The 22,174-nt window shown below is 38.9% G+C and overlaps 1 protein-coding gene across 2 annotated transcripts in view; it reads right to left on the reverse strand.

Annotated features, from left to right (window-relative positions):
* Positions 1-12,374: 12,374 nt before the first annotated feature.
* Positions 12,375-22,174, reverse strand: part of CCDC50 (coiled-coil domain containing 50) — an 85,353-nt gene continuing 75,553 nt past the window's right edge. For both annotated transcript variants that reach the window (NM_001038147.2, NM_001429686.1), the window contains 2 exons: positions 21,384-21,490; positions 12,375-18,881 (listed from right to left, as the gene is read on the reverse strand). In NM_001038147.2, coding sequence (NP_001033236.2) covers positions 18,862-18,881; positions 21,384-21,490 — 127 coding nt within the window. In that variant the 3' untranslated portion in view covers positions 12,375-18,861. The remainder of the gene's footprint in view (positions 18,882-21,383; positions 21,491-22,174) is intronic.

The raw sequence follows: 22,174 nt of genomic DNA on the forward strand, positions 1-22,174 counted from the left end.
TGAGCTGACTTGCACAGGGCTGACTTGCACAAACACTTTCCTTCCTACCCTGCTTTCTGGGCGATGCACACTTTCATTGCATGGCTACATTCCCAGGCTCGCAGTGTTTCAAGAATCCGATTAAGACCTAGACAGACAATTCCATGTAGGATTGAAAACCAAGCCTACTGTGCTCATTGGTCCTGCCACCTATTAGCTTCTTTTTCTGTACATTGGGAAGTTACAGAAGTAAGATGGTCAGTGTTGGCAAAGCTCTTGGTCTGAACACATAGTGAATTCTACTCACAGACTCTTAATTATGTGGAAATTAGTATTCAGAAGGTTGATGGGTCCAGGACAAACCTGAATTATGGCGTCTGGGCATATTGAAAATCTGGGGCTGGAAGAGTTTGAGAAAAAAGCAGAATTAGAAAGTTCATCCTGATCTTCCCTCCTTGCTCTTCTTCCCTGAAGCAGGTCATAAACCTCTCATGTGATAGTTCCCTCCCTTGTATCAACTTACTTCTTGAGTTGGGGAGTTTGGAGTTGAGGAATCTGTATAAATAAACCTTGTTAAACTTGCCTTTGTCTTCCCAGTTACTTCTTCACCATTTAGAACTTCAAGTTCAAATACCTTGCCATCTTGCCATTTTTTCATGGATTTATTGTTTATTTGCCCTTCCTTGGTGGCTCAGTGATAAAGAATCCGCCACCAATGCAGGAGGCCTGGGTTTGATCCCTGGGTCAGGAAGATCCCCTGGAGAAGGAAATGGCAACCCACTATAGTATTCTTGCCTGGGAAATTCCATGGACAGAGGAGCTTGGCAGGCTAGGGTCCACAGGGTCACAAAGAGGCAGACACAACTCAGCGACTAAACAACAACAATGTTTCTTTGTCTTAAAGATATAAAAGTCTCCTGATTTGGTCATTTCTTCAGGTCTTCCTTCTCTTGTAAAACGTCCCATGGACATGTGAAAATTATGCTTTTCTCTTGTTAAATCCTTGTCAGTTTTATTTTCAGACCCTGCCAAGAACCGTAAGAGGGTAAAGGAAAAATTTTCCCTTCTCTACAAAGTGAAAACATCATTTAATGTATCTAAATGTATTATTTAATGTATGTAAATAAAATAGAGACTAATACTCTCTAATTTGGTAGGTCAACAGTTGGCCAAATTTTATTTTTCCAAGTAAGCAGATAAAAAAATTCTATTTCCCACCACATCCATTTTGTAAATTAAAGAACACTTAAATTCAAAGTAGTAGAAAGGGTACAATTGGAAAAATAAAAACAATCCTTCTTAAAAAGGAACTGTTCTTTTGCTTTTGATGAGAAAAGATCGTCAGGGCCAGTGTTGGCACAAACCCTGGAGCTCACACGCCCCTTGTCTCTGGTTCACGTTGGAAGAAGCACGTTGCCAGAGGCTGTCTATAGGGTCACCAAGAGTTGGACATAACTGAAGTGACTTAGCATGCATGCACATGGGCTTTAACTGCATGAACTGTGTCCATACTTAAGATGGTGACGGCCCTACTCAGCGCTGTGGGATTCAGCTGGGAGGTGAGGTACCTGTGGGGACAGAGACAGATTAAGGCACAGCAGTGATCAGTGGTGCCAAAGCCCTAGTCCGCGTCACAAAAGGACACTGAAGACCCAGGGATGACTACAGGGAGACAGTCACTGACTCCAAATGTCTGAGGAACTGTCATGAGAAGAGAAAGCAAAACTGCTGGAGGGCATAAGGTCAGATGACTGGAAACAAGGAAAACAGATTTATGCTACAGAAAGAGAAAACTCTTAACTCTTACAGCCGTCAAGAGGAAAGAAAAAGAGAAGAGAGAAGACAGAAGGGGAAAGGAGAGAAGAGAAAAGGAGTAGAGGGGAGCAGAGCGAAGGGGAGGAACTTACAGATTTTAACAAAAAGTTAGAGATCTTGATAATCCTGCAGTTTGATCTTGAACATCTCCTGGCTTCTGTTTTTCTTTGCCCACGATTGAATTTATTATTGATGAACTCAGAACATCCTTCCAGTTTGAATATGTTCTGGCTTTTATCAATAAATATGTCTAAGTTTTTTTCCCTTAGTTTTGATTACAACTATCATTCATTGAATATTTTCTATGAAAAAGGCACTGTAAATTTTTTAAGTAGATGATTTTATTATCCCCATTTTTAGGTAGGGAAATTGAGTTTCAGAGTTGATATTTAATTTGTTCAAGTCGCACAACCAGCATGAGAGTCAAAAACTTACTTCTAAACCAAATCTATCTAATGTTTAAATCCCAGGGTGTGAGGCCTGAAAACAGTTTAAATTTATTACCTTGAAAGAATATTTTTTCTCATTTTGCTCTAGGAGCCTTTGTTTCATTACCAAATTCTATGCCTAGAAATTGACACAAATTTCTGGTTCCTCAAGGACTGCCTTCAAGATCAGCATCATACATTTTTTGCCCTTCCCAGATCTGTTTCATTCGCTATCAATGCAAACTTCTGTGATGACAACTTCTGTCATGCTCCGTGAGTCTTGGCCCACATAAATGACGTTAGATCACTAAGGGTTCAGTGTCCTTGACCCCAAACTATAGCCATCATTCTTGGCACTGCACTTCAGTCACTTACCTTATTGGGTTTAAGTCCTTTTCCATATGTAAAATATCCACCTTCTGACCAAAACATTTTATTCTTTACACTCACTCCCTCATTCCCTGACCCCTGCACCCTGATCACCATGATCTCTTGGAAAACTGTTGTGTCTTCTTCAAGAACGTTACTCCCCTGACCCCTGGAGCTCAACCCAAGATCTCATCATACCTCACCTCAACTTCTTTTTTTCCGGCCCTGTGACTCTGCCACGCGTGTCCATCTAAACCCCAACAATAGATCACTTCCAACCATTCAGATCTCCTGTCTCTACATATGGGGTACTGATGTAGCTGCTGGAAAGCAAGCATTCGTGAAGACTGATGCCACCATAAATGTAGAGATTCCAATCCCAGCTGCTCTGTCGATCTACATGCTCAGCAGTTCCTAGGCGTCCCCTTCATCATTTCCCACTGCCATTTTTCCAAACTGTCACCATTCTCCACTGGCTTCTAAATCCCACATTTTTTCATAGAATAGAACTTTGCTTCTTATTTCACACTCCTCAGACTTTCAGGCTTATCTCCTCATTCTCAGCACAGGAAATTCTTTTCTGCTACACAGAAGAAAAATAAAGGAATGAAGGGAGGAAGAAAGAAAGAAAGAGAAGGAAGGAAAGAAGGAAGAAATGAAACTCCATCTACTTCCTACCACCAAATCTATGTCATTTATACTTTTTCTTTTGCCTTTATATTATATATAACCTATTCTATAATGTGATCTCTAAGGCCAAATACCTAATTATATACATATATATATACACATATGTATATATATGACTATGTCTCTGGTTCCTCACCATATCAGAAATTTTATTCTGAGTAGTGAAATTTCTCTATTAATAGTGCAAGTTCTGAATAATTATTTTCATCATGGTTGATCAGTCTCATCAGCTTTGAAACATACCCGGATCTCTCTGAGCCCACATTCCCCTTAATGTAACCACGATTACATAGAATTAAATTCTATGTGCAGAAAAGAGCCTGGAACTTTTATTCATAGTAAAAAGTATTTGTGTTTTGGCGGGACTATGGGGGTGATGCATTAATTAATATAAATTCTACTTATCACAATTATAAAAATTTCTGTAATTAGCACCTAATAGTTTCATAAGGTATTGGTTTTGTAAGAGTATTATTTTTCCTAATTGAACCACTGTATTGGTTTTTACATCCAGCCAATCCAGTCAGTTAAGAGTAAGTCTCTAGTACGTCCGAGTTAAAGACGACTTGTCAGCTACGAGCGCCCTCTGCTGGTAAAGTTTGGGTACAACAGGCAAACTAATGGAATTTACAGTTATGTGAAGGTTAGAATTCAAAAATAGCTCAGATGAGATGGTTGGATAGCATCACTGACTCAATGGACATGAGTTTGAGTAAACTCCGGGAGTTGGTGATGGACGGGGAGGCCTGGCATGCTGCACAGTCCATGGGGTTGCAAAGAGTCAAACACGACTGAGCGACTGAACTGAACTGAAGATTAGAAAACACCATTTGTTATTGATCAATCACTTTATAATTTACAAAATGCCTTCACTTCCATTGCTGTATAAGAGCTAGTTAACATGATAAAATGGGACTCTCCTAGGCTCCGTTTGGACTGATGGTATGTAATAGACCTGTGCTGTTTGTTAGAGGAGCCACTAGCCAAGTCCGATTCCTATATTTGAAATGTTTGAATTGACAGGTTTTGTGAATATAAAATACACACCATATTCCAGAACTTATTATTGGAAAAATTAAGGTTAAAATATTAAGTTTTTGGAAGTTCTCAGCTATTATTTCGTTCAATAAGCTCTCTGCTGTCTTTTCCTTCTGGGATACCCATTACCTTAGGGTTGCCCTTTCTAAAAGAGCTGATTGTTCTTAGACAATTTCCTCACGTTTTTACATCTTAATTGTCATTTCCCTTCTACCTGTGTCATTTCTATTTCAGGCTTACTGTGTTCCTCTTCCAAATCCCCTGCTCAATTACCAATGCTTTTAAATGAATTCTTCATCTCATTTATTAAGCTTTTCAGCTTCAGAATTTGTTTGGTTCTTTTTTCAGAATTTTAATTTCTTTGGTAAGGAAATTAATTTTTTAATCAATTAATCTTGTCCATTAATGTTATCCCTGAGCTCATTAAATTGCTTTCCTGAGTTTCCTTGCAGCTTGTTGAGTTTCTTCATGACAGCCACTTTTGAATTCTCTAACAGATTCTAATATTTTGTGATTTTAAGTTTGAATTCTGAGGAATTGTCATTTTCTTTCTGTGATACAACGTTTTTGTGGTTCTTCATGGTGTTTGATGAGCTGTTCTTTTGCTGGTGCATTTAAAGTAGTGAAAGCACTAAATACTACTAAAGTAGCATTCCTGCTTGAGATAAAGCTTTCTTTTTTTTCTAACTTGATTCTAAAGAGTGAGTCAACGGGTTCTTTTATTTCCCAGTAAGTGGCACTACAGCACATTTGGTTTCTCTTCTCTGAGCTGTTTCTGGTTGTACCACCCTCCACCATCTCTGTAAGAGATTTGGTCAAGTGCTTTGATTAGCACTGCTTGCGCCTTTGCAGATGCTGGCACTTCGCCTGGAGCACTAAGGTGGTGAGCACTTCCGCAGCATAAAGATCTTTCTAGTTTCTGCTCCCACAGGGGGAGAGAAATGGGAAGACAGGGAGCCAGGGTCTGCCTTGTCCAGGGATGTCAGGTTCCCAGGTCCCGACACTGTAGGCCACAGTCAGGGGGCTGAATTTGTGGGCACCTCCACAGTTGAAAAGATGTGGTATCAGATGCCACTACCTCTACTGTTCAGTTGGGTTTCCCTGGTGGCTCAGATGGTAAAGAATCTGCCTGTCATGTGGGAACCCAAGTTCAATCCCTGGGTCTGGAAGGTTCCCTGGAGAAGGGAATGGCAACCCACTCCAGTATTATTGCCTGGAGAATCCCCATGGACAGAGGAGCCTGGTGGACTGTATTCCATTGGGTCACAAAGATTTGGACAGGACTGAGCGACTAACACCCACCTCTGCTTTTCAGTTACTTGTGGCCACAGACACCATTACGGCTGGGGGGCTGGAGTCCTGTACACCACGCTTCTTGCTGATCCTGGGTTCTGTGGGGCTGCAGGCTCATCTGCCATGTCCAGGGGACCAGACTACAGGCACAGCCTTCAGTGTTCCCCTGGCTTTATCTCCTCTGTTCCACCCACCTTTGGATGTACAGATGTGTGGAATTCTCTAGCATCCTGGTATGGTGGGTAGAGGAATCTTTGTTGAGTTGTGGATGCTATACTGGTTGTAGATTGAATGGGACAAAGGAAACACCTCACTCTACCATGATGCTGGCATTGTTCTCCCTTGTTCTTTTATTCTTCATCCTATAAATGCTTCCAGCCTTTCACCCCATTTTACAGTTCTCCAAAAGAAGACTCTGCTTCAGTTTGTCTGCTTAAATAGTTCATTTGTATCACCTAAATTATCTTCTTTAATAATTTTTTAACACTCTGCATAGTTATGAGGATCCCAAGAATGTCAAAGTTGGAGAGGGCCTTATGAGTCTTCTTTCCATCAATCAATTCACCATGAAAACTTCTACGCTGAGTTCCTACTATGTGTCAGATACTGTGCTAGGCAAAAATAAGATGCAGTCCTAGCCAGGGTTGTATTTGATTAGAAATCACTATTTCTCAGTGTAGCCTATTTCACCTTGAGAAATTGTTTGTATTAGAAAGATTTTGTTTACATCTAAAATAGAATTATAAAACAACCTGCATGTTTGGAGAAAGCAATTTCACTGGGGTTGGAGCATAGCTTGATAGGTAACTTACTACTTCCTGAGGCAGCCTAACAGCTTTAACTGTTAGAAAATTTCACTGACCACTTTGTCAAATTCATCCTGGTAAAGTTTGCAAATTTATAAAATGCCTCTTTTTCACTAGTAATATTTTTACTAAAGTTTGCTTTTTCTGAAATTTAGCACAGCTTTCTTTTGGTTAGTGTTTTCATGGAACATTTTTTTTTTTACTTTCAATTTTTCTGAATCATATATTTTAAATATTTCTCTTATAATCAGCATAAATTTGGATTTTCTCTAGAACATTTAGTTCACAAACAATATAACTACTGAAATGTTTTGGTTTGAATTTACCATCTAACTGCTGGCTTTCTAATTATTTCACTTTTCCCATGTTCCTTTTAGAGTCATTATATTTTATTTTTCCATTTCCTTCAGTATTTTCTATCTTAGTAGTCTTACATTCTTTTACTACTTTTTGTTGTTATAATAAAGATTACAGCAAGCATATTTGACATACCAAAGTCTAATAAAAGTTAGCATTTTTACTCTTCCAAGATATCGCAGAAACTTTACCTTGCTACTCAGTATGTTCTGGGACCAGCAGCATAAATATCACCTGGGAGCTTGTTAAAATTCAAAATCTCCAGTCCCACTCTAGACTTTTTGATTAAAATCTATGATTTAACAAGATCCCTAGGTGATTCATATGTTGAAAGTTTGAGAAATATTGCTTTGTGGCACTTTAACTCCATTTACATTTTTATAATTCATATACAATTTTTGTATATTTATGTATGAAACTGCCAAGATACCTTACTGTTTTAGATTATCATTATTCACTTATATTTACCAACAAATATATACTTTTCATTTATGTTTTTCCTTTCTGTATTTCTGACTTTTCACCCAAGATCTTTTTGCTTTTGCCTGCAGTATGTATCCATCTTTAGTATAGCTTTTCATAGTTTTTGTTTCAAAACTTGTTTCCGTGTCATTTAAAAAACTTTATTATGGACGTTGATGTGTGCCGAGTTGCTGCAGTCATGTCCAACTCTTTGCGACCCTATGGACTGTAACCAGCACAACCTCCTCTGTCCACAGGACTCTCCAGGCAAGAAAACTGGGATGGGTTGCCTTCCCCTCCTCTAGAGGATCTTCCTGACCCAGGGATTGAATCACTGTCTCTTGTCTCCTAAATCGGCAGGTGGGTTCCTTACCACTAGTGCCCCTTATTATGGACATTTCCAAAAACGTACTAAAATAGAGAGAGTTCAGTTAAGTCGCTCAGTTGTGTCTGACTCTTAGTGACCCCATGGACTGCAGCATGCCAGGCTGTCCTGTCCATCACCAACTCTTGGAGCTTGCTCAAACTCACATCTATTGAGTCGGTGATACCATCCTGGTTATCTAGGTGAGTCATCACAGCATCGTGGTTATCTGGGTTATTAAGATCTTTTTTGTATAGTTCTTCTGTGTATTCTTGCCATCTCCTCTTAATATCTTCTGCTTCTGTTAGGTCCATACCATTTCTGTCCTTTATTGTATAGGAGGCAGTGGTCAAGATCATGCCCAAGAAAAAGACATGCAAAAATAGAGAGAATAACATAATATACCCCATTTACCCATTCCCAATTATTGATATGTGGCCAATCATTTCTTTTTTATACTTCATTTATATCCTATCCCCTGACACCATATCATTTCATCTGTAAATATTTCAGTGTATATCTCTGAAATAAAAGAACTCTTTTGTTTATAACACAACCCCAATATTATCAGACCAAAAAAAATTAATACTAAATTCCTAATATCAACAAATATGAAGTCAGTGTTCACATTTCCCATATCACCTTATAGATTTCAGTCTATTTTCAACTGAAGTATTGCTAGTATCTTATACCCTCCCAATTCTCCATCGTCCTCACAAGTATATTTTATTTTGAAGAATTTTTGCTATTTGTTTGATAAAGTTTATCAGTCTGAATTTTGCAGTTCAATTTTATGTTGCTATTTAAAATGGTCCTCAATGCCCTATAATTCCTATATATTAGTATATAAACTAACATTACCAGAAACTTGGTAATTTTGTTGATAATATTGTTATTTTCATTTGGAAGGATATAATACCTGATTTTCCTTCCTTTTAAAATACCAAATGTTGGTGATCATTGTATAGATCTATTAATTCTTTGAGGGTTGCAAAATGATTATAATATCATTCTGTCATTTTTAAAAATTTGACTATTAGTTAAAATGTTCTATAAAGGGAAATTTATCATAATCAACAATTCATTTATTCACCAATAAGGTATAGATCTTAATTTTTTTTTAATTGGCAGAATAAATCCTTGATTATCCCTCTTATTCACTAGTTTTCAAAATAACAAACTGACCCACAGCATCTGAGGAGCCTGGCAGGCTACAGTCCATGGGGCTGCAAAACAGTAGGAAGTGACTTAGCAGCTGAACAAAAACCACCACAGCATCTGCCACAGGTGAGCAGTGTGGGTCATCTTAAGCAGATAAAATCATTTTAAATCATTGGTTTAAATATATTTGATATGTTTCTATCCATTTCAGTTATTATCCTTGTTGATGCACAAATTATCCTCTCTTTGGCTGGCTGGGGATATACTGACACAATCTTAATTTCTTTGACAGCTTCCTAAGCTAGGACAAACCAGTTCAGTTCAGTTCAGTCGCTCAGTTGTGTCCGACTCTGCGACCCCATGAACCGCAGCACACCAGGCCTCCCTGTCCATCACCAACTCCCGGAGTTCACTCAAACTCACGTCCATCAAGTCGGTGATGCCATCCAACCATCTCATCCTCTGTCGTCTCCTTCTCCTCCTGCCCCCAATCCCTCCCAGCATCAGAGTCTTTTGCAATGAGTCAACTCTTCGCATAAGGTGGCCAAAGTACTGGAGTTTCAGCTTTAGCATCAGTCCTTCCAAAAAACACCCAGGACTGATCTCCTTGCAGTCCAAGGGACTCTCAAGAGTCTTCTCCAACACCACAGTTCAAAAGCATCAATTCTTCAGTGCTCAGCTTTCTTCACAGTCCAAATCTCACATCCATACATGACTACTGGAAAAACCATAGCCTGACAAACCAAGACAGTGTATTAAAAAGCAGATGTTATTTTACTGACAAAGGTCCATATAGTCAGAGCTATGGTTTTTCCAGTAGTTATGTACTGTATGTGAGAGTTAGACCATAAAGAAGGCTGAGCACTGAAGAATCAGTGCTTTTGAGTTGTGGTGTTGGAGAACTCTTGAGAGTCCCTTCGACTGCAAGGAGATCAAACCAGTCAATCCTAAAGGAAATAAACTCTGAATATTCATTGGAGGGACTGATGCTGAAGCTGAAGCTCCAATACTTTGGCCACCTGATGTGAAGAACTGACTCATTGGAAAAGACCCTGATGCTGGGAAAGACTGAAGGCAGAAGAAGGCATCAGAGGATGAGATGATTAGATAGCATCACTGACTCAATGGACATGAATCTGAGCAAACTGTGGGAGATAGTGGAGGACAGGGGAGCCTGATGTGCTGTAGTCTATGGGGTTGCAGAGTCAGACACTAGTTAGTGACTGAACAACAGTTATTCTATTTTTTAATTTTGTAAGGAACCTCCATACTGAGATTTGCTCTAAGAGTAGATCCCAAGCGTTCTCAAGACACACACACACACACACACACACACACACAGAGGTAACTATGAGAGGTGATGGTTATGCTAGTTTGATTGTGATAATCATTTCACAGTGTATACGTACATCAGAACATCACACTGTACCTCTTAAACATATATTTGTCAAAAATAAGCACAGTTTTTTTTTTTAAAGGATACAAGGTCAGAAATGAGGCCTTTCAAATGAATGCCTAGGAAGTTTGTGGTTTTCCAGGCCCCTAGTAGTGCATGAGATTCTTCTTTCCGGAGCATCTTAAAGGAAGCCTACACATCTTGACAGGATCCTAGAATGTTACAACTGCAGGAGTACTTACAGATTACCAACCCTCACTGCAACAAGTTTATCAGTAGAAAGATTAAGTGGTGCCCCGAGGCCCTGAACCAAGTTCACAGCAAAGCCAGGACTGGGACCCAGGAGGTCTCCTTACTCCTGGTGATTTCTTTAGTCATGGCTTTGCTGCAGTGTTCAGTTCTTGTTTAAGAATGTGACTCAGATATAACAGGGAGGAAACACATGATCTTTCTGCCTCTTGATATGTGGGTGAGATTTTTCAAATCCCTACCCTATGACATGGCGTAGCCCAAAGTCCTCTCAGAGATGTCTCCAAATTTCCAGTGTAGGAGGTGGCTATGGTTCTTCTCGATGCCTTTAAAGGAGGGGGGTGTCTCGTGTGCTTCCTCTCCACATCACATGGCCAGAACCTGACATTCAGATCCAGGCATATGCACAAGACCTATCCAAGAATACTGGGTACCTCCTGCTGCAGATTACAGGAAGTTACCTTAATTACGTACTTAAAGTTTTAATTGTCTTCTAGAGTGCACACTTTTATCCCTACCAAGCTTCATCCATTCTTTAGAAAATGAAGGCTGAATCAGCACACTGAATTTCTTCAACTTAAAAAATGGAGAGTAATGTCTGCACATCACTGGTGCTCCTTGGGTGTCTGGCACTGACACGGTGTTAAAACAGAGCGAAGAGCAATTTTGCTTAGGCAAAAATGAGTGTATTTGGGGAAAGGACTTGCAATTTGGGACAAGCAAGCTATGTTGAAACATAAGCAAGTCAGGAGAACAAAGTGAAGGACTGTCTCAAACGAAAGTTTGAGGAGAATGAGATTTCAAAGTGGTGGTGTCTTCTCATTGGCTGAAGCATAGGGCAGCTTAGAGTTGCCAAGTGAGAGGAAATCTTCCTTCTTCCTGCTAAATTACACGAGCAGCAACGCGTGGGACGTGTGAGAGCCCTCCTCTCGTGGCTTCCCAACTCCAATTTTGGATTGGGTTTCCTTAGCACATTTTCACAGTAGTATAAATACATAATGCAGATCACTTAGACTCCCTGTAACATTTGCCAAAGAAGAAAGTGAAGTCTAGGGTCTGGTCCACGGAAACTAAATAGTTATCTCTCTTAAATCAGTTTAATAGTCATTGAAAATAGTGTCTTAGCTTTAAGGAACCAGCTGAATTTCTGCAGAATCACTTTCCACATCATGGCTGGTCTAGCAAACAAAATTAGATAAAGAAACACACCTCATAAAGCTAAAATGTTCAATAAATGGTAGTTATTATCGATGCCTATTTTCAACATCCATGGAATACATGTGTGGTGCAGACTGTTTTTGGCCTCACGGGGTGTAATCACTCTGATTATTGTGTGAACATTCACTCATCTGTTTTTCTCTCAAATAAATCAACCAAGCTATCAACCACCACACACAAAACAAAGGCACTTCTCTAATGGATTTAGATTTGGGAACACTTGTTGAGTACACTGAGTTGAATACATTGAGTTAATGTACTAGGCATCAATATACGCTTCCCTGCTAGCTCAGCTGGTAAAGAATCTGCCAGCAATGCAGGAGGCCCCAGTTCAATTCCTGGATCAGGAAGATCCCCTGGAGAAGGGGCAGCCTACCCGGTAAAGAATCTGCCTGCATTGTGGGAGACCTGGGTTGGATCCCAGGGTTGGGAAGATCCCCTGGAGGAGGGCATGGCAACACATTCCAGTATCCAGTATACTTGCCTGCAGAATCCCCATGGACAGAGGATTCTGGTAGGCTACAGCCCATGGGGTCACACAGAGTCGGACACAACTGAGTGACTAAGCACAGCACATAGGCATCAGTATAATGTTACACATGGTTACAGTAACCAGTGTAAGAGAAAAAGCTGCTGTCATTAAATGACATTTTAGGGTTAACCTTATAAAGAAAAAACAAAAACAAATGAATGTTCCCATAACTCCCCAAGTCCTTGAATGCAGTAAAGAAAACATGAGACAGAGACCATTGATGCAACAAATGAATGACTTTATTAAGAGAAAATGACAAGGTTGGTGTTTGCCTCCAACCATTCAGGAATACAAGCACACAGACTTATACAATACTTTGGTTTAAAAATTATTCATAATATCAATGTTAAACCTGACGTTAAAGGAATCACATGGGATGCGAGGTGTAAAAAATGAAGCACTGAAACACAAGCTTGCATAGATGAATAGATGGAGATGTATAAGTGGCACTGAAGGGAGGCCTGAGTACCGGAGAGTCATCACCACCTCAGCCGCCCAAGACACAGGAACGTCTCCAGCACCACGCTTCTCACTTTCTCCAAAGAGGTCATGAGCAGGAATGTGTGCTGTACGAAGGTGAACTGAAATAGTCTGTTTCCATAAGCCTCGTCCAGAAGGATGCACACATACCCGCCAGCACCCAATCAGTCACCTTTAAGGCATCCACAATGTCTCTCAGTTTCATTAATCTCTAGACAGGCGTGTGATTTGAGGTGGCCTCCTCTTTTTCTGAACTGAGGCCAGTAACTCTATTCCATTAAGGTTCTGTGAGAAAACTATGTCAAAGCTGCCTTTCCCCTAGGGCGTGGCTACAAACCGTAAGTGCTTGGGATATAACACTCCACTTGTTTAAACATCCACATTCCAAATGTCAAAGGGCTTTTTACCAAAGCATCCAAAACCTTTTGGGCACTGTGCAGTTATTAATCTCTCTCTCTCAAGAGCGTACTTTTCCAAAATTTGAGACAAATGACAGCACACCTCAAATTTCCTGAGCAACTTGATTCATATGAAAAACTCCTGTACTTTATAATTCAGTACCTTTCAAGATACAACTGTGTTGGGATGGATTCTTCTTAAGGACAACCACATTTACAGAGAATTCTCACTTCGGAATATCATTTTTATACCCTATCATCTCGTAATACTTCATGAACAAATACTACCTTGCTTTCAAGAGGCAGGTGGAAAATACAGCTATTGCTGGGAAATGGCATTTGGCTTTCAGTTGATGGCAAACCTGAAGTTATAGCCTACAAGGATTCCAGCGGCTAATTCAATGAGAAATTTAAAAAATTCTAACATCAAAAACCTTCCGATTATATTTAACAGCTAGAAACTATTTTACCAATGATGGTCTGAAACTCAGGGCAACAAAAGCTTCTCCCAAGCATATGAGGTGTAACAGTATATCCTCTCAACTTTCTCTTTGCTGTCCTTAATCCTTGCTCTTCTGTGAAGGAAATGTCACTCAGACCCTGTCTTTCAGTTCTTCCACTCTTTCTATATGAACCTCAGCAATGAGTCACGGGGCACTAAGTTACACAATTAACTCTGTCCTTACCTGAAATGCTGAAATCAGCACAGTGCCGGCTCCTTAGGCTATGCACATTTACTCAAAAGTCAGAGAAACATTTTCTAGTTTGCAGAGAATACATAAAAACATTTAAGTCTATTAGGAACATATTTCTAGGCAGTGTTCACAAATATTTAAGGGCAGAAAGAGTGATCTTTAGGACCAGACATTTCCACAAATCAACATGATTACTTAGATGACATTGTATTACTCTGTGGCATCAAATGCAAGCCTAAAAAACCACTCTGGTGTCTTCCCTGCCCTAGCAAAAGTTTTTCTGATTTTCTCTTGAAAGTAAATAGAAACACTTTTCACATCAACAAATCTCCCATTTGAGTAAATGTCTCTGTTTTGTTTGGTTTTTCTCCTTTTTTGTTAACGTATGTATGCATTTCAATACATAAGAGTGTTAGCAAAATTTTTACAGAATAACTGACTTCACTGTGTAACAGAACCTTTGGAAACATCGTTTACACAAACACCATAGGAAATGAAGACAGTCAACTCTCAGCTATTCAGGAAGTGATCACCTGAAGAATATGCTCAGGAAATTCTCACTCTCCGACCACCAGCCTTCCTGATCATGCCACTGCTCATTCACAGACTGAGAGGCAATTGGAAATGAAACGACACGCCTATCAGTGTGCACGTCACTCATAGCTCGGTGGGAGGAAGTCCAAAACGTCTGATGACAAGGAGGTTTGGGGCTCACCTGTGAATTTGATACCTCAATGGAGAGTTGACAGTCACTCATCTATAGGAAGTACAGTACACTGACCTTGGTCAGAATCAAACTAATTTAAGGCAATACTGCTCCTCACAGACATTGCTGACCTAAGTGTAAGTCTCATAAGAGAAATGACTCTGTACAAGTGAGGGTTTCCTTCTTTACCCTTCTGTTCTTGACTTCTCTAGAAATAAATCTACCATTTCTAATGAGAGTTAAACAGCAGGAGCAACAGCAGCCTCAACTCTTCCCTTTGATAATCTTATGTACCACCAGGGATGAAAGAGACTCTTCCTGGAGAACCCTGGGTGACACTGCGCCCCGCACAGCACTATCAGGACAGTCTCTGGTGTGCTTCTCCCTGCCCAGCTGACCTACGACAGACGAGGGAGAAAAAAGATCCTATCACCAGGAAGACCAGCAGTTATGGCTTTAAGACACAGGCACCACCGGATAGAAGGAAAAATGGGATCACTTTATCTAATCACTTCTCTGACTCTGAGCTGTAAGCAGTAGACAAAGTATTATTACAAATGTTCCTTTTTTTTTTTTCCTTTTTGCTCAAACAGCAGGTTTTGATTCTTGTATGTTTGGTTCCAAAAAACTGATGTTATCAGAATATGACACACTATGTAACAGTGAGATCTACCTGAAGGTTCCGTTTCTACATTAAAGTCCCCAACACAAACTAAAGGGAAACGAGGCTTTGAGAGCAAGTTCTGTTTTGTTCCCAGTTCTTCAGAAAGCTGCTGACATGGCAGTCTCGTGCCTTTAATAGGCTGAGGACATTACAATCACCACAGTTACTTTTCAAGAAAATAAACACTGAATAAATGAATAATCTCCCCCAACATGATTTTTATATAAAGGCAACACTCATTAAAAATCAAGGCCCTAAAATGTTAACCACTCATGTGGTAAACTAAATGCACCATATTATACCGGGGGTTTCTAAAGAGCAATTTGGCACAAGACAAAATTCAGAGAATATCTGACAGAATTAAAGAAAAATAATTATCAATTATTTAATAAAACTAATAAACATTAGTTTTATACTAAAAAGTCCCGACATTATGCGAAAGGTATGAACAAAGTCAGCAATGGATTTATTCATCATCCAGTTCTGCTGCAGGCCACGCAAAGAAAAAGGGAAAACAGGTCTGGTTGCTAATTTTCTCAAGTGAGTTCAGTGGAGCACAGGCCCAAGGTTTTGCTTTTTGGAATATGTTGATCTAGATCCAAGCAGCCACTGCTATTCTAGAAAGGTTTTTCTCTTGGGAGCATCTATCCCTATCTTTTCCACTTCAGATGTTTCCCTATGATCAAAACCCATGAAGTCTTTTCTGCAGTTCGTCTGCTGCTGGTTATTGTAAATTCACTTGATAAATATTAAGTCACTGTGTGCAAAGTCACCTTCTAAAAATCTCAATGTCATTTTAAAGCATGTGAAGCAATCGTCTAGTCGCCCAATACAATTATGTCTAACAACAATTTGACAATACAGTCACATTTTTTTCAACTCAGAACATTTAAACTGACCCTTTTCTAACCTTGCTTCCAGGTGATGACTTACAAAAAGTTAGGTTGGGGCGATGGGGTGTCCATGTCCAGCAGCCTCATGATAAGGTTCCACAACACACTGTGCTCATTCAGTAACGCTGATGTTAATGGGGTCTGGCCCCTGGGAGAACAGAGGTATGGAAACAGGAAGATTTTCCAAGGCCAGAACGATTACTTTACATCACAACATTAAAGCATAATACACTGTGGATCTAAAAATTAAACTGTGTGTGTTCCAGCAGTAGGAAAAGAAATAAAATAAATGCTTCCATATTTATATAAAAATGACAAGTGGAAAGCAGAGAACACAGTGAAGATGTTTGGCAGTTTCTTAAAATAAAGTGCTAGTTGCCTCTAAATGGGGCTTCTCAGGTGGCGCACTGGTAAAGAATCCACCTGCAATGCAGGAGACCCAGGTTCGATCCCTGGGTTGGAAAGATCCCCTGGAGTAAGAAATGGCAACCCACTTCAGTATTCTTGCCTGGAAAATTCCATGGACACACACAGTTGCTTCTACAGTCTCAAAATTAACAATAATTAACAATTAAACTATTTGAATGAGATTAAGAGGAATTCAACTGGTTGTTTGATGTGTCTTCTTATTCACAGGAAAAGAATTACTCTGATACTCCTTAAAAAGTGTTTGCTTTACAAAAAAAAATTAAATTAAAATATTTAAAAACTTTGATCTTTTAAAAACATTAAAAAAAATAACAAATTTTCAATACAGATGCTGAATTGTGTGTAACGAGGGAAATACTACCCTTGGTCACTTACTAACAGAGCTGAAACACTAACATCCTGGTTATGTGTAAAGTGACCTGATATTTTTTGAGTAAAATACACCCAGTTAGCATTTTACAGTAATAAATATGATTGCATGAAGTAGTACATGAGAGGATAAATGGAGAATTTGAAAAGAACTGATCATTGTATGAGATAGAAAAATAAACATTTATAAAATAAAAATATGGCAAATGATGTTGCCCATTTGCCTGATTTTCAAATAAAAATACATTGTTTTTCTTTTCTTTAAAGCTACCATAAAAAACTTTTAAAAACATGAAGCAAATCACAGGGCAGACAAAGAAAAATATAGCATTACTATGAATCAAAAGGTCTAACCTTTGATATTGAAAACATCTTCTGGAATTTGATTTAAGGTTAGGACCTCCATTTGGTCTCCTCTTGTCTATTTAACCACCCGCTCCAGTGTTCTTGCCTGGAGAATCCCAGGGACGGTGGAGCCTGATGGGCTGCCGTCTATGGGGTCGCGCAGAGTCGGACACGACTGAAGCGACTTAGCAGCAGCAGCAGTCTACTTAACTGAAGATTTTTCTTCCTCAGTCATTTCATCCTGGACATGCAAAGTTCTGTTCTTTTTCCTTTCCCTATTTCTCCAAAATGACTATAACCTTAAGGATTTTATTTCTAGATTATTATTTTCTCAAAACTTAACTCTTAAGTATCCTTTACTTAAGTTCATACAATCCAAAAACTATGAAACTAAAGCTATTCCTCAAAATGAAAAACCCAAATCCTCTGAGAAGCTAGTCTAAAAAACTTCATGAATATTGCCCAACTAGAAAGACTATTTCAAAAGATAAGGCAAACAGAAGGCAGTTCCCTGCCAGAAAGGAATGGATTAACAACTTTTTTCTCAAGTATAAATATGCTGAATATACAGCATGACTGATATTTATGTTAACTAACTGGTATAGAAAAGGAAGCATTTCCATGAGGCTAGAAGATTAACAAAATTCCAGATTTCCTGAAGAGAGGTTTAAGGTCTGGCACAAAGGAATCCAGCGCCCATGTGTCACTAACGTATGTGCAGGATCGAATACTTGGATGAAGAACTTTATCAACTTCAAGTCCAATTAATCTGCTTATTGACAGATACACAAAATTTTTTTGAGAGGTTGCCAACCAATGCTGCTATGTTTTATATGCAAGAGGAAAAATTCAATCTTACAGCCAGAGAAAATGACAGCATCATTACTTACATAAACATCTTTCCAATTCTAATTCCCTTGGCTTTATATGTAAATGTAAAATAAGAGAAGGGATACAAAATTTTTCATCTTTAATTGATCTTGCAGACTTGAGTTAAAACTTCTTAGAATTAAATTTTTGCCAATAAATACTAAAAAATGGTTCAATGCGCAGAGGCTTCAGCATTCTTGCTAATGAGGAGGCAATGGCAGAGACAGTGTTAGTTAATGACATCTAGGCCAATTTTCCCAGGAGGATACGTAAAGATACATAAAACCTCTACAGTCTTTATAGTCAGTTACATATTCAACTGTTCCTTTTTATTTTCTTTTTAAATACTTTATGGTTGTGATTTTTTTCTTTCCCTGAATAGCAAAAAAAAAAAAAAAAAAGCAAAAGTCTCTTATCTTTTAATATATCATACACTAATGCACCAAAAAAGCTATTTCTTATATTCTTTTATTCTGCATTGCATCCAAACATTGTTTTACTTTGATCATTACCTCCACAAAATCCTAATTGCTAAGTAAAGCCTATTCATTAAATATCAATACCATACCTAATGAAAATGGCATTTTATAGAGCTCTTAGATACTATACCCCTGGAAGCATATGCTCCATAGAGACGGCCACTATTCAGAAGCTAGATTTTCTTGTACTGCCCAAGTGATCAGGAATAACCAAAATATTTTAAATGAATGAAAATTATTCATGGTCCAAAAAACACTTGAGGATAAATCTCAGGAATACAAAATAGAGGAAGAAAAAAATAAGCGTGGAATGTGTTCTGTATTATCCAGTAATTTTGCTACAGTGAGTCCGTTTTCAAGGCAGATTCCTAGGTTTTTACGGTTTATAATGGAAACCTGAGGAGAGAAGGAAAAAGGAAGAAAAACGATTAAGGAAAAAATCTCTGAGACACTGTTTTTCTCCCTGTTCAAATAAAACAATGTTATCTATATTTCTATGCATTTCAAATGGTTCACGTGTTTTGTTTGTTCTTGGTTGTAAGCACACAAATTGGCTCTCCGTATCTGTGGGTTCTCCATCCAGCATGGATTGAAAATATTCAGAAAAAAAAATCCCAGAAAGTTCAAGTTTTGAATTTGACATATGTTTGAAGTATTTACAGAGCATTTACATTGTATTATACATTATTAATATAAGTAATCTAGAGATGATTTAAAGTTTAGGGGAGGGTGTATGTAGGTCATATATAAATACTACGACATTTTATGTAAGGGGCTTAAGAATCCGGGGATTTTGAAATCCTCGGGAATTCTGGAACCAATCTGCTGCAGAAAGGTACCTAGGGAAACTGTACTTATATTCATAATCAATGTGTTGGTTTAGTATTATGTATAAAATGTATGGCAAGGACAGGAATGCACCTCCTAAAAGAAATGCTTGTATATATTTGAGAAAGAAATAAACAAGGGATGCTGAAAAGGTTACCAACTGATGAAAATCGTAGTGTATGGGTTGTTTTGCTAATCTTTTTTTGTCTTATTCTCAACATTGGATAAATGGCAGAATGATAGGGGAGCAGGAGAAGGAGAGCTTTTTATTACTTTTATTTTTAATTGGAGGATAATAAGGAGAGATTAAAAAAAAATACAATGCCTGGAAAAACGTGTCCTCAAAATTCTAATTTAATGGGTCTGGAGCGGCACCTGTGCATTGGTATCTTGTATATCATTGCAGACGCGAAACTTTAAGTAAGCTTGGAAAGGTAATCGTTAGATTTGGGAAAAGATAATGAAAACATCGCCTAAGAAATCTTCAAAAAACATAAAAAATAAAAAACATCAACAAATAAGACCTAATATTTGTGAAGTCTATGGCAATCTGCTTTCATGTATTTTACTTATATAATCCTGGCAATGCTGACACCACTAAAATCACCTATATTTTTAGAAGAGCAAATTAATGAGAAACTACATTTTCATTATCTGATTTTATGACTGTCATAAAATTACACATTAAGTCAATGCCCATCGTTGCTAAAGGAGACAGACCTGATTATTCCTTTCATTTTAAAGATCTGGTCCAACTTAGATCTCATGTTCTTTCCTCATTTTCTTTGCCCCATTTTTCTTATGTGTGATGTGTATCTGTGTACTTTAATCTAATTAAGAGAGAGTCATGGGCAGATGGGAAACAATAGCCAGGACAGTAAAAGTCTAATAGATCTAAATGGGGGACATAGCTACCCATTAAGAATCTGATAAAAGCTATGAACTCTCCCTGGAGAATATGCAAATAAATACTGTTGACCCCTGAACAATGCAGAGGGGGTTAGAGGCACTGACCCTTTGCATAGCTGAAAACCCATGTACAATCTACAGAGGCCCTCTGTGTATTTGTTTGTTGGCTCAACCAACATGGATGGTGTAGTACTACAGTATTCACTATAGAAGAATTTCTTCACAGGAAGAAAAAAAAAAATCCATGTATAAAGTGGACACTTGAGCAGTTCAAAACTGTGTTGTTCAAAGCTCAACTAAAGTGCACACAGAAAACCTTCCATTCAATTTAAGGTGTCTGCTTTCTGTTTTTAAATCATTTTTTGTTTTTTAATAAATGAAGAATAAAAGTTATGACCAACCTAGATAGCACATTAAAAAGCAGAGACATTACTTTGCCAACAAAGGTCCGTCTAGTCAAAGCTATGGTTTTTCCAGTGGTCATGTATGGATGTGAGAGTTGGACTATAAAGAAAGCTGGGTGCAGAAGAATTGGCGCTTTTAAACTGTGGTGTTGGAGAAGACTCTTGAGAGTCCCTTGGACTCCAAAGAGATCCAACCAGTCCATCCTAAAGGAGATCAGTCCTGGGTGCTCATTGGTAGGACTGCTGTTGAAGCTGAAACTCCAATACTTTGGTCACCTAATGCGGAGAGCCAACTCATTTGAAAAGACCCTGATGCTGGGAAAGATTGAGGGCAGGAGGAGAAGGAGACAACAGAGGATGAGATGGCTGGATGGCATCACCGACTCAATGGACATGGGTTTGGGTGAACTCCGGGAGTTGGTGATGGACAGGGAGGCCTGGCGTGCTGCGGTTCACGGGGTCGCAAAGAGTCAGACATGACTGAGCGACTGAACTGAACTGAACATAATGATCTTCTCCAGTGGATCTTCCCAACCCAGTAATAGAACCATGGTCTCCCATATTACAGGCAGATTCTTCACCAACAGAACTATCAGGGAAGCCCTCTAATAAATGAAGAGTAATATAATGATTTGCTCAGAAGAAGACTAACTTATTTTTACACTCTAGTGATCTATAATATAGCACCTGGCTTTTCCACTATAGCATGGCAGTTATTAAAAAAGATCTTACAGCTGACCATATACATTTGTCTTACCTTTATGAGAAGACTCTGACTTTGAGTAGTGACGTGTGGAATTATGCTGGTTTCCAGAAGAAGTGAAATCCAAACCCTCAGCATCTGTCATGGGAGGTGGTGGTGGCCTAAGAAAAGTCAAGATTTAAAGAGATACTCTACGTAGTGATGACTACGATTCCAGCCCTCACTGGATCACTTAGAAAACACAGTTTCAGTGGAGAAGCAAAGCCAGAATATTTCAGAATCCTCATGGTAGTTCCTAGCCGGTTGTATAACCTTGGGTAAGTTATTTAACTTGTTTCTTTGTTTTGATGCATATAATTCAATAAAAACAAGTATCTTCTGAGGCACTGGGTGGGCTTCCCAGGTGGCTCAGACAATAAAGTATCTGCCTGCAATGCGGTAGACCTGGGTTCAATCCCTGGGTCAGGAAGATCCCCTGGAGAAGGAAATGGAAATCCACTCCAGTATTCTTGCCTGGAAAATCTCATGGTCAGAGGAGCCTGGCGGGCTACAGTCCATGAGATGGCAAAGAGTCGGACACGACTGAGCTACTAATACATTCATATTCATTCACTGTGCTAAGCGATAGATAAACATTAATGAGATATGATCACTGCCATTAATGAGAAATACATTTTGTTTTCGCAGGTTTCATCAAGCAAAAGAGAAAGAAAGGAAAAGACAGATGGGGGAAGAAAGTAATTAAGGGAGAGAAGGCAGCAGCTAAGAAGGGAGGGAGATGGGACATTGGTCAACACAGGAAATTTAGAGCAAAGTTCGTTAAACCACTAGGTGGCAGAGTAGAG

This window comes from Bos taurus, chromosome 1 (genome assembly GCF_002263795.3).
Source record: "Bos taurus isolate L1 Dominette 01449 registration number 42190680 breed Hereford chromosome 1, ARS-UCD2.0, whole genome shotgun sequence".
NCBI classification, from domain to species: Eukaryota; Metazoa; Chordata; class Mammalia; order Artiodactyla; family Bovidae; genus Bos; species Bos taurus.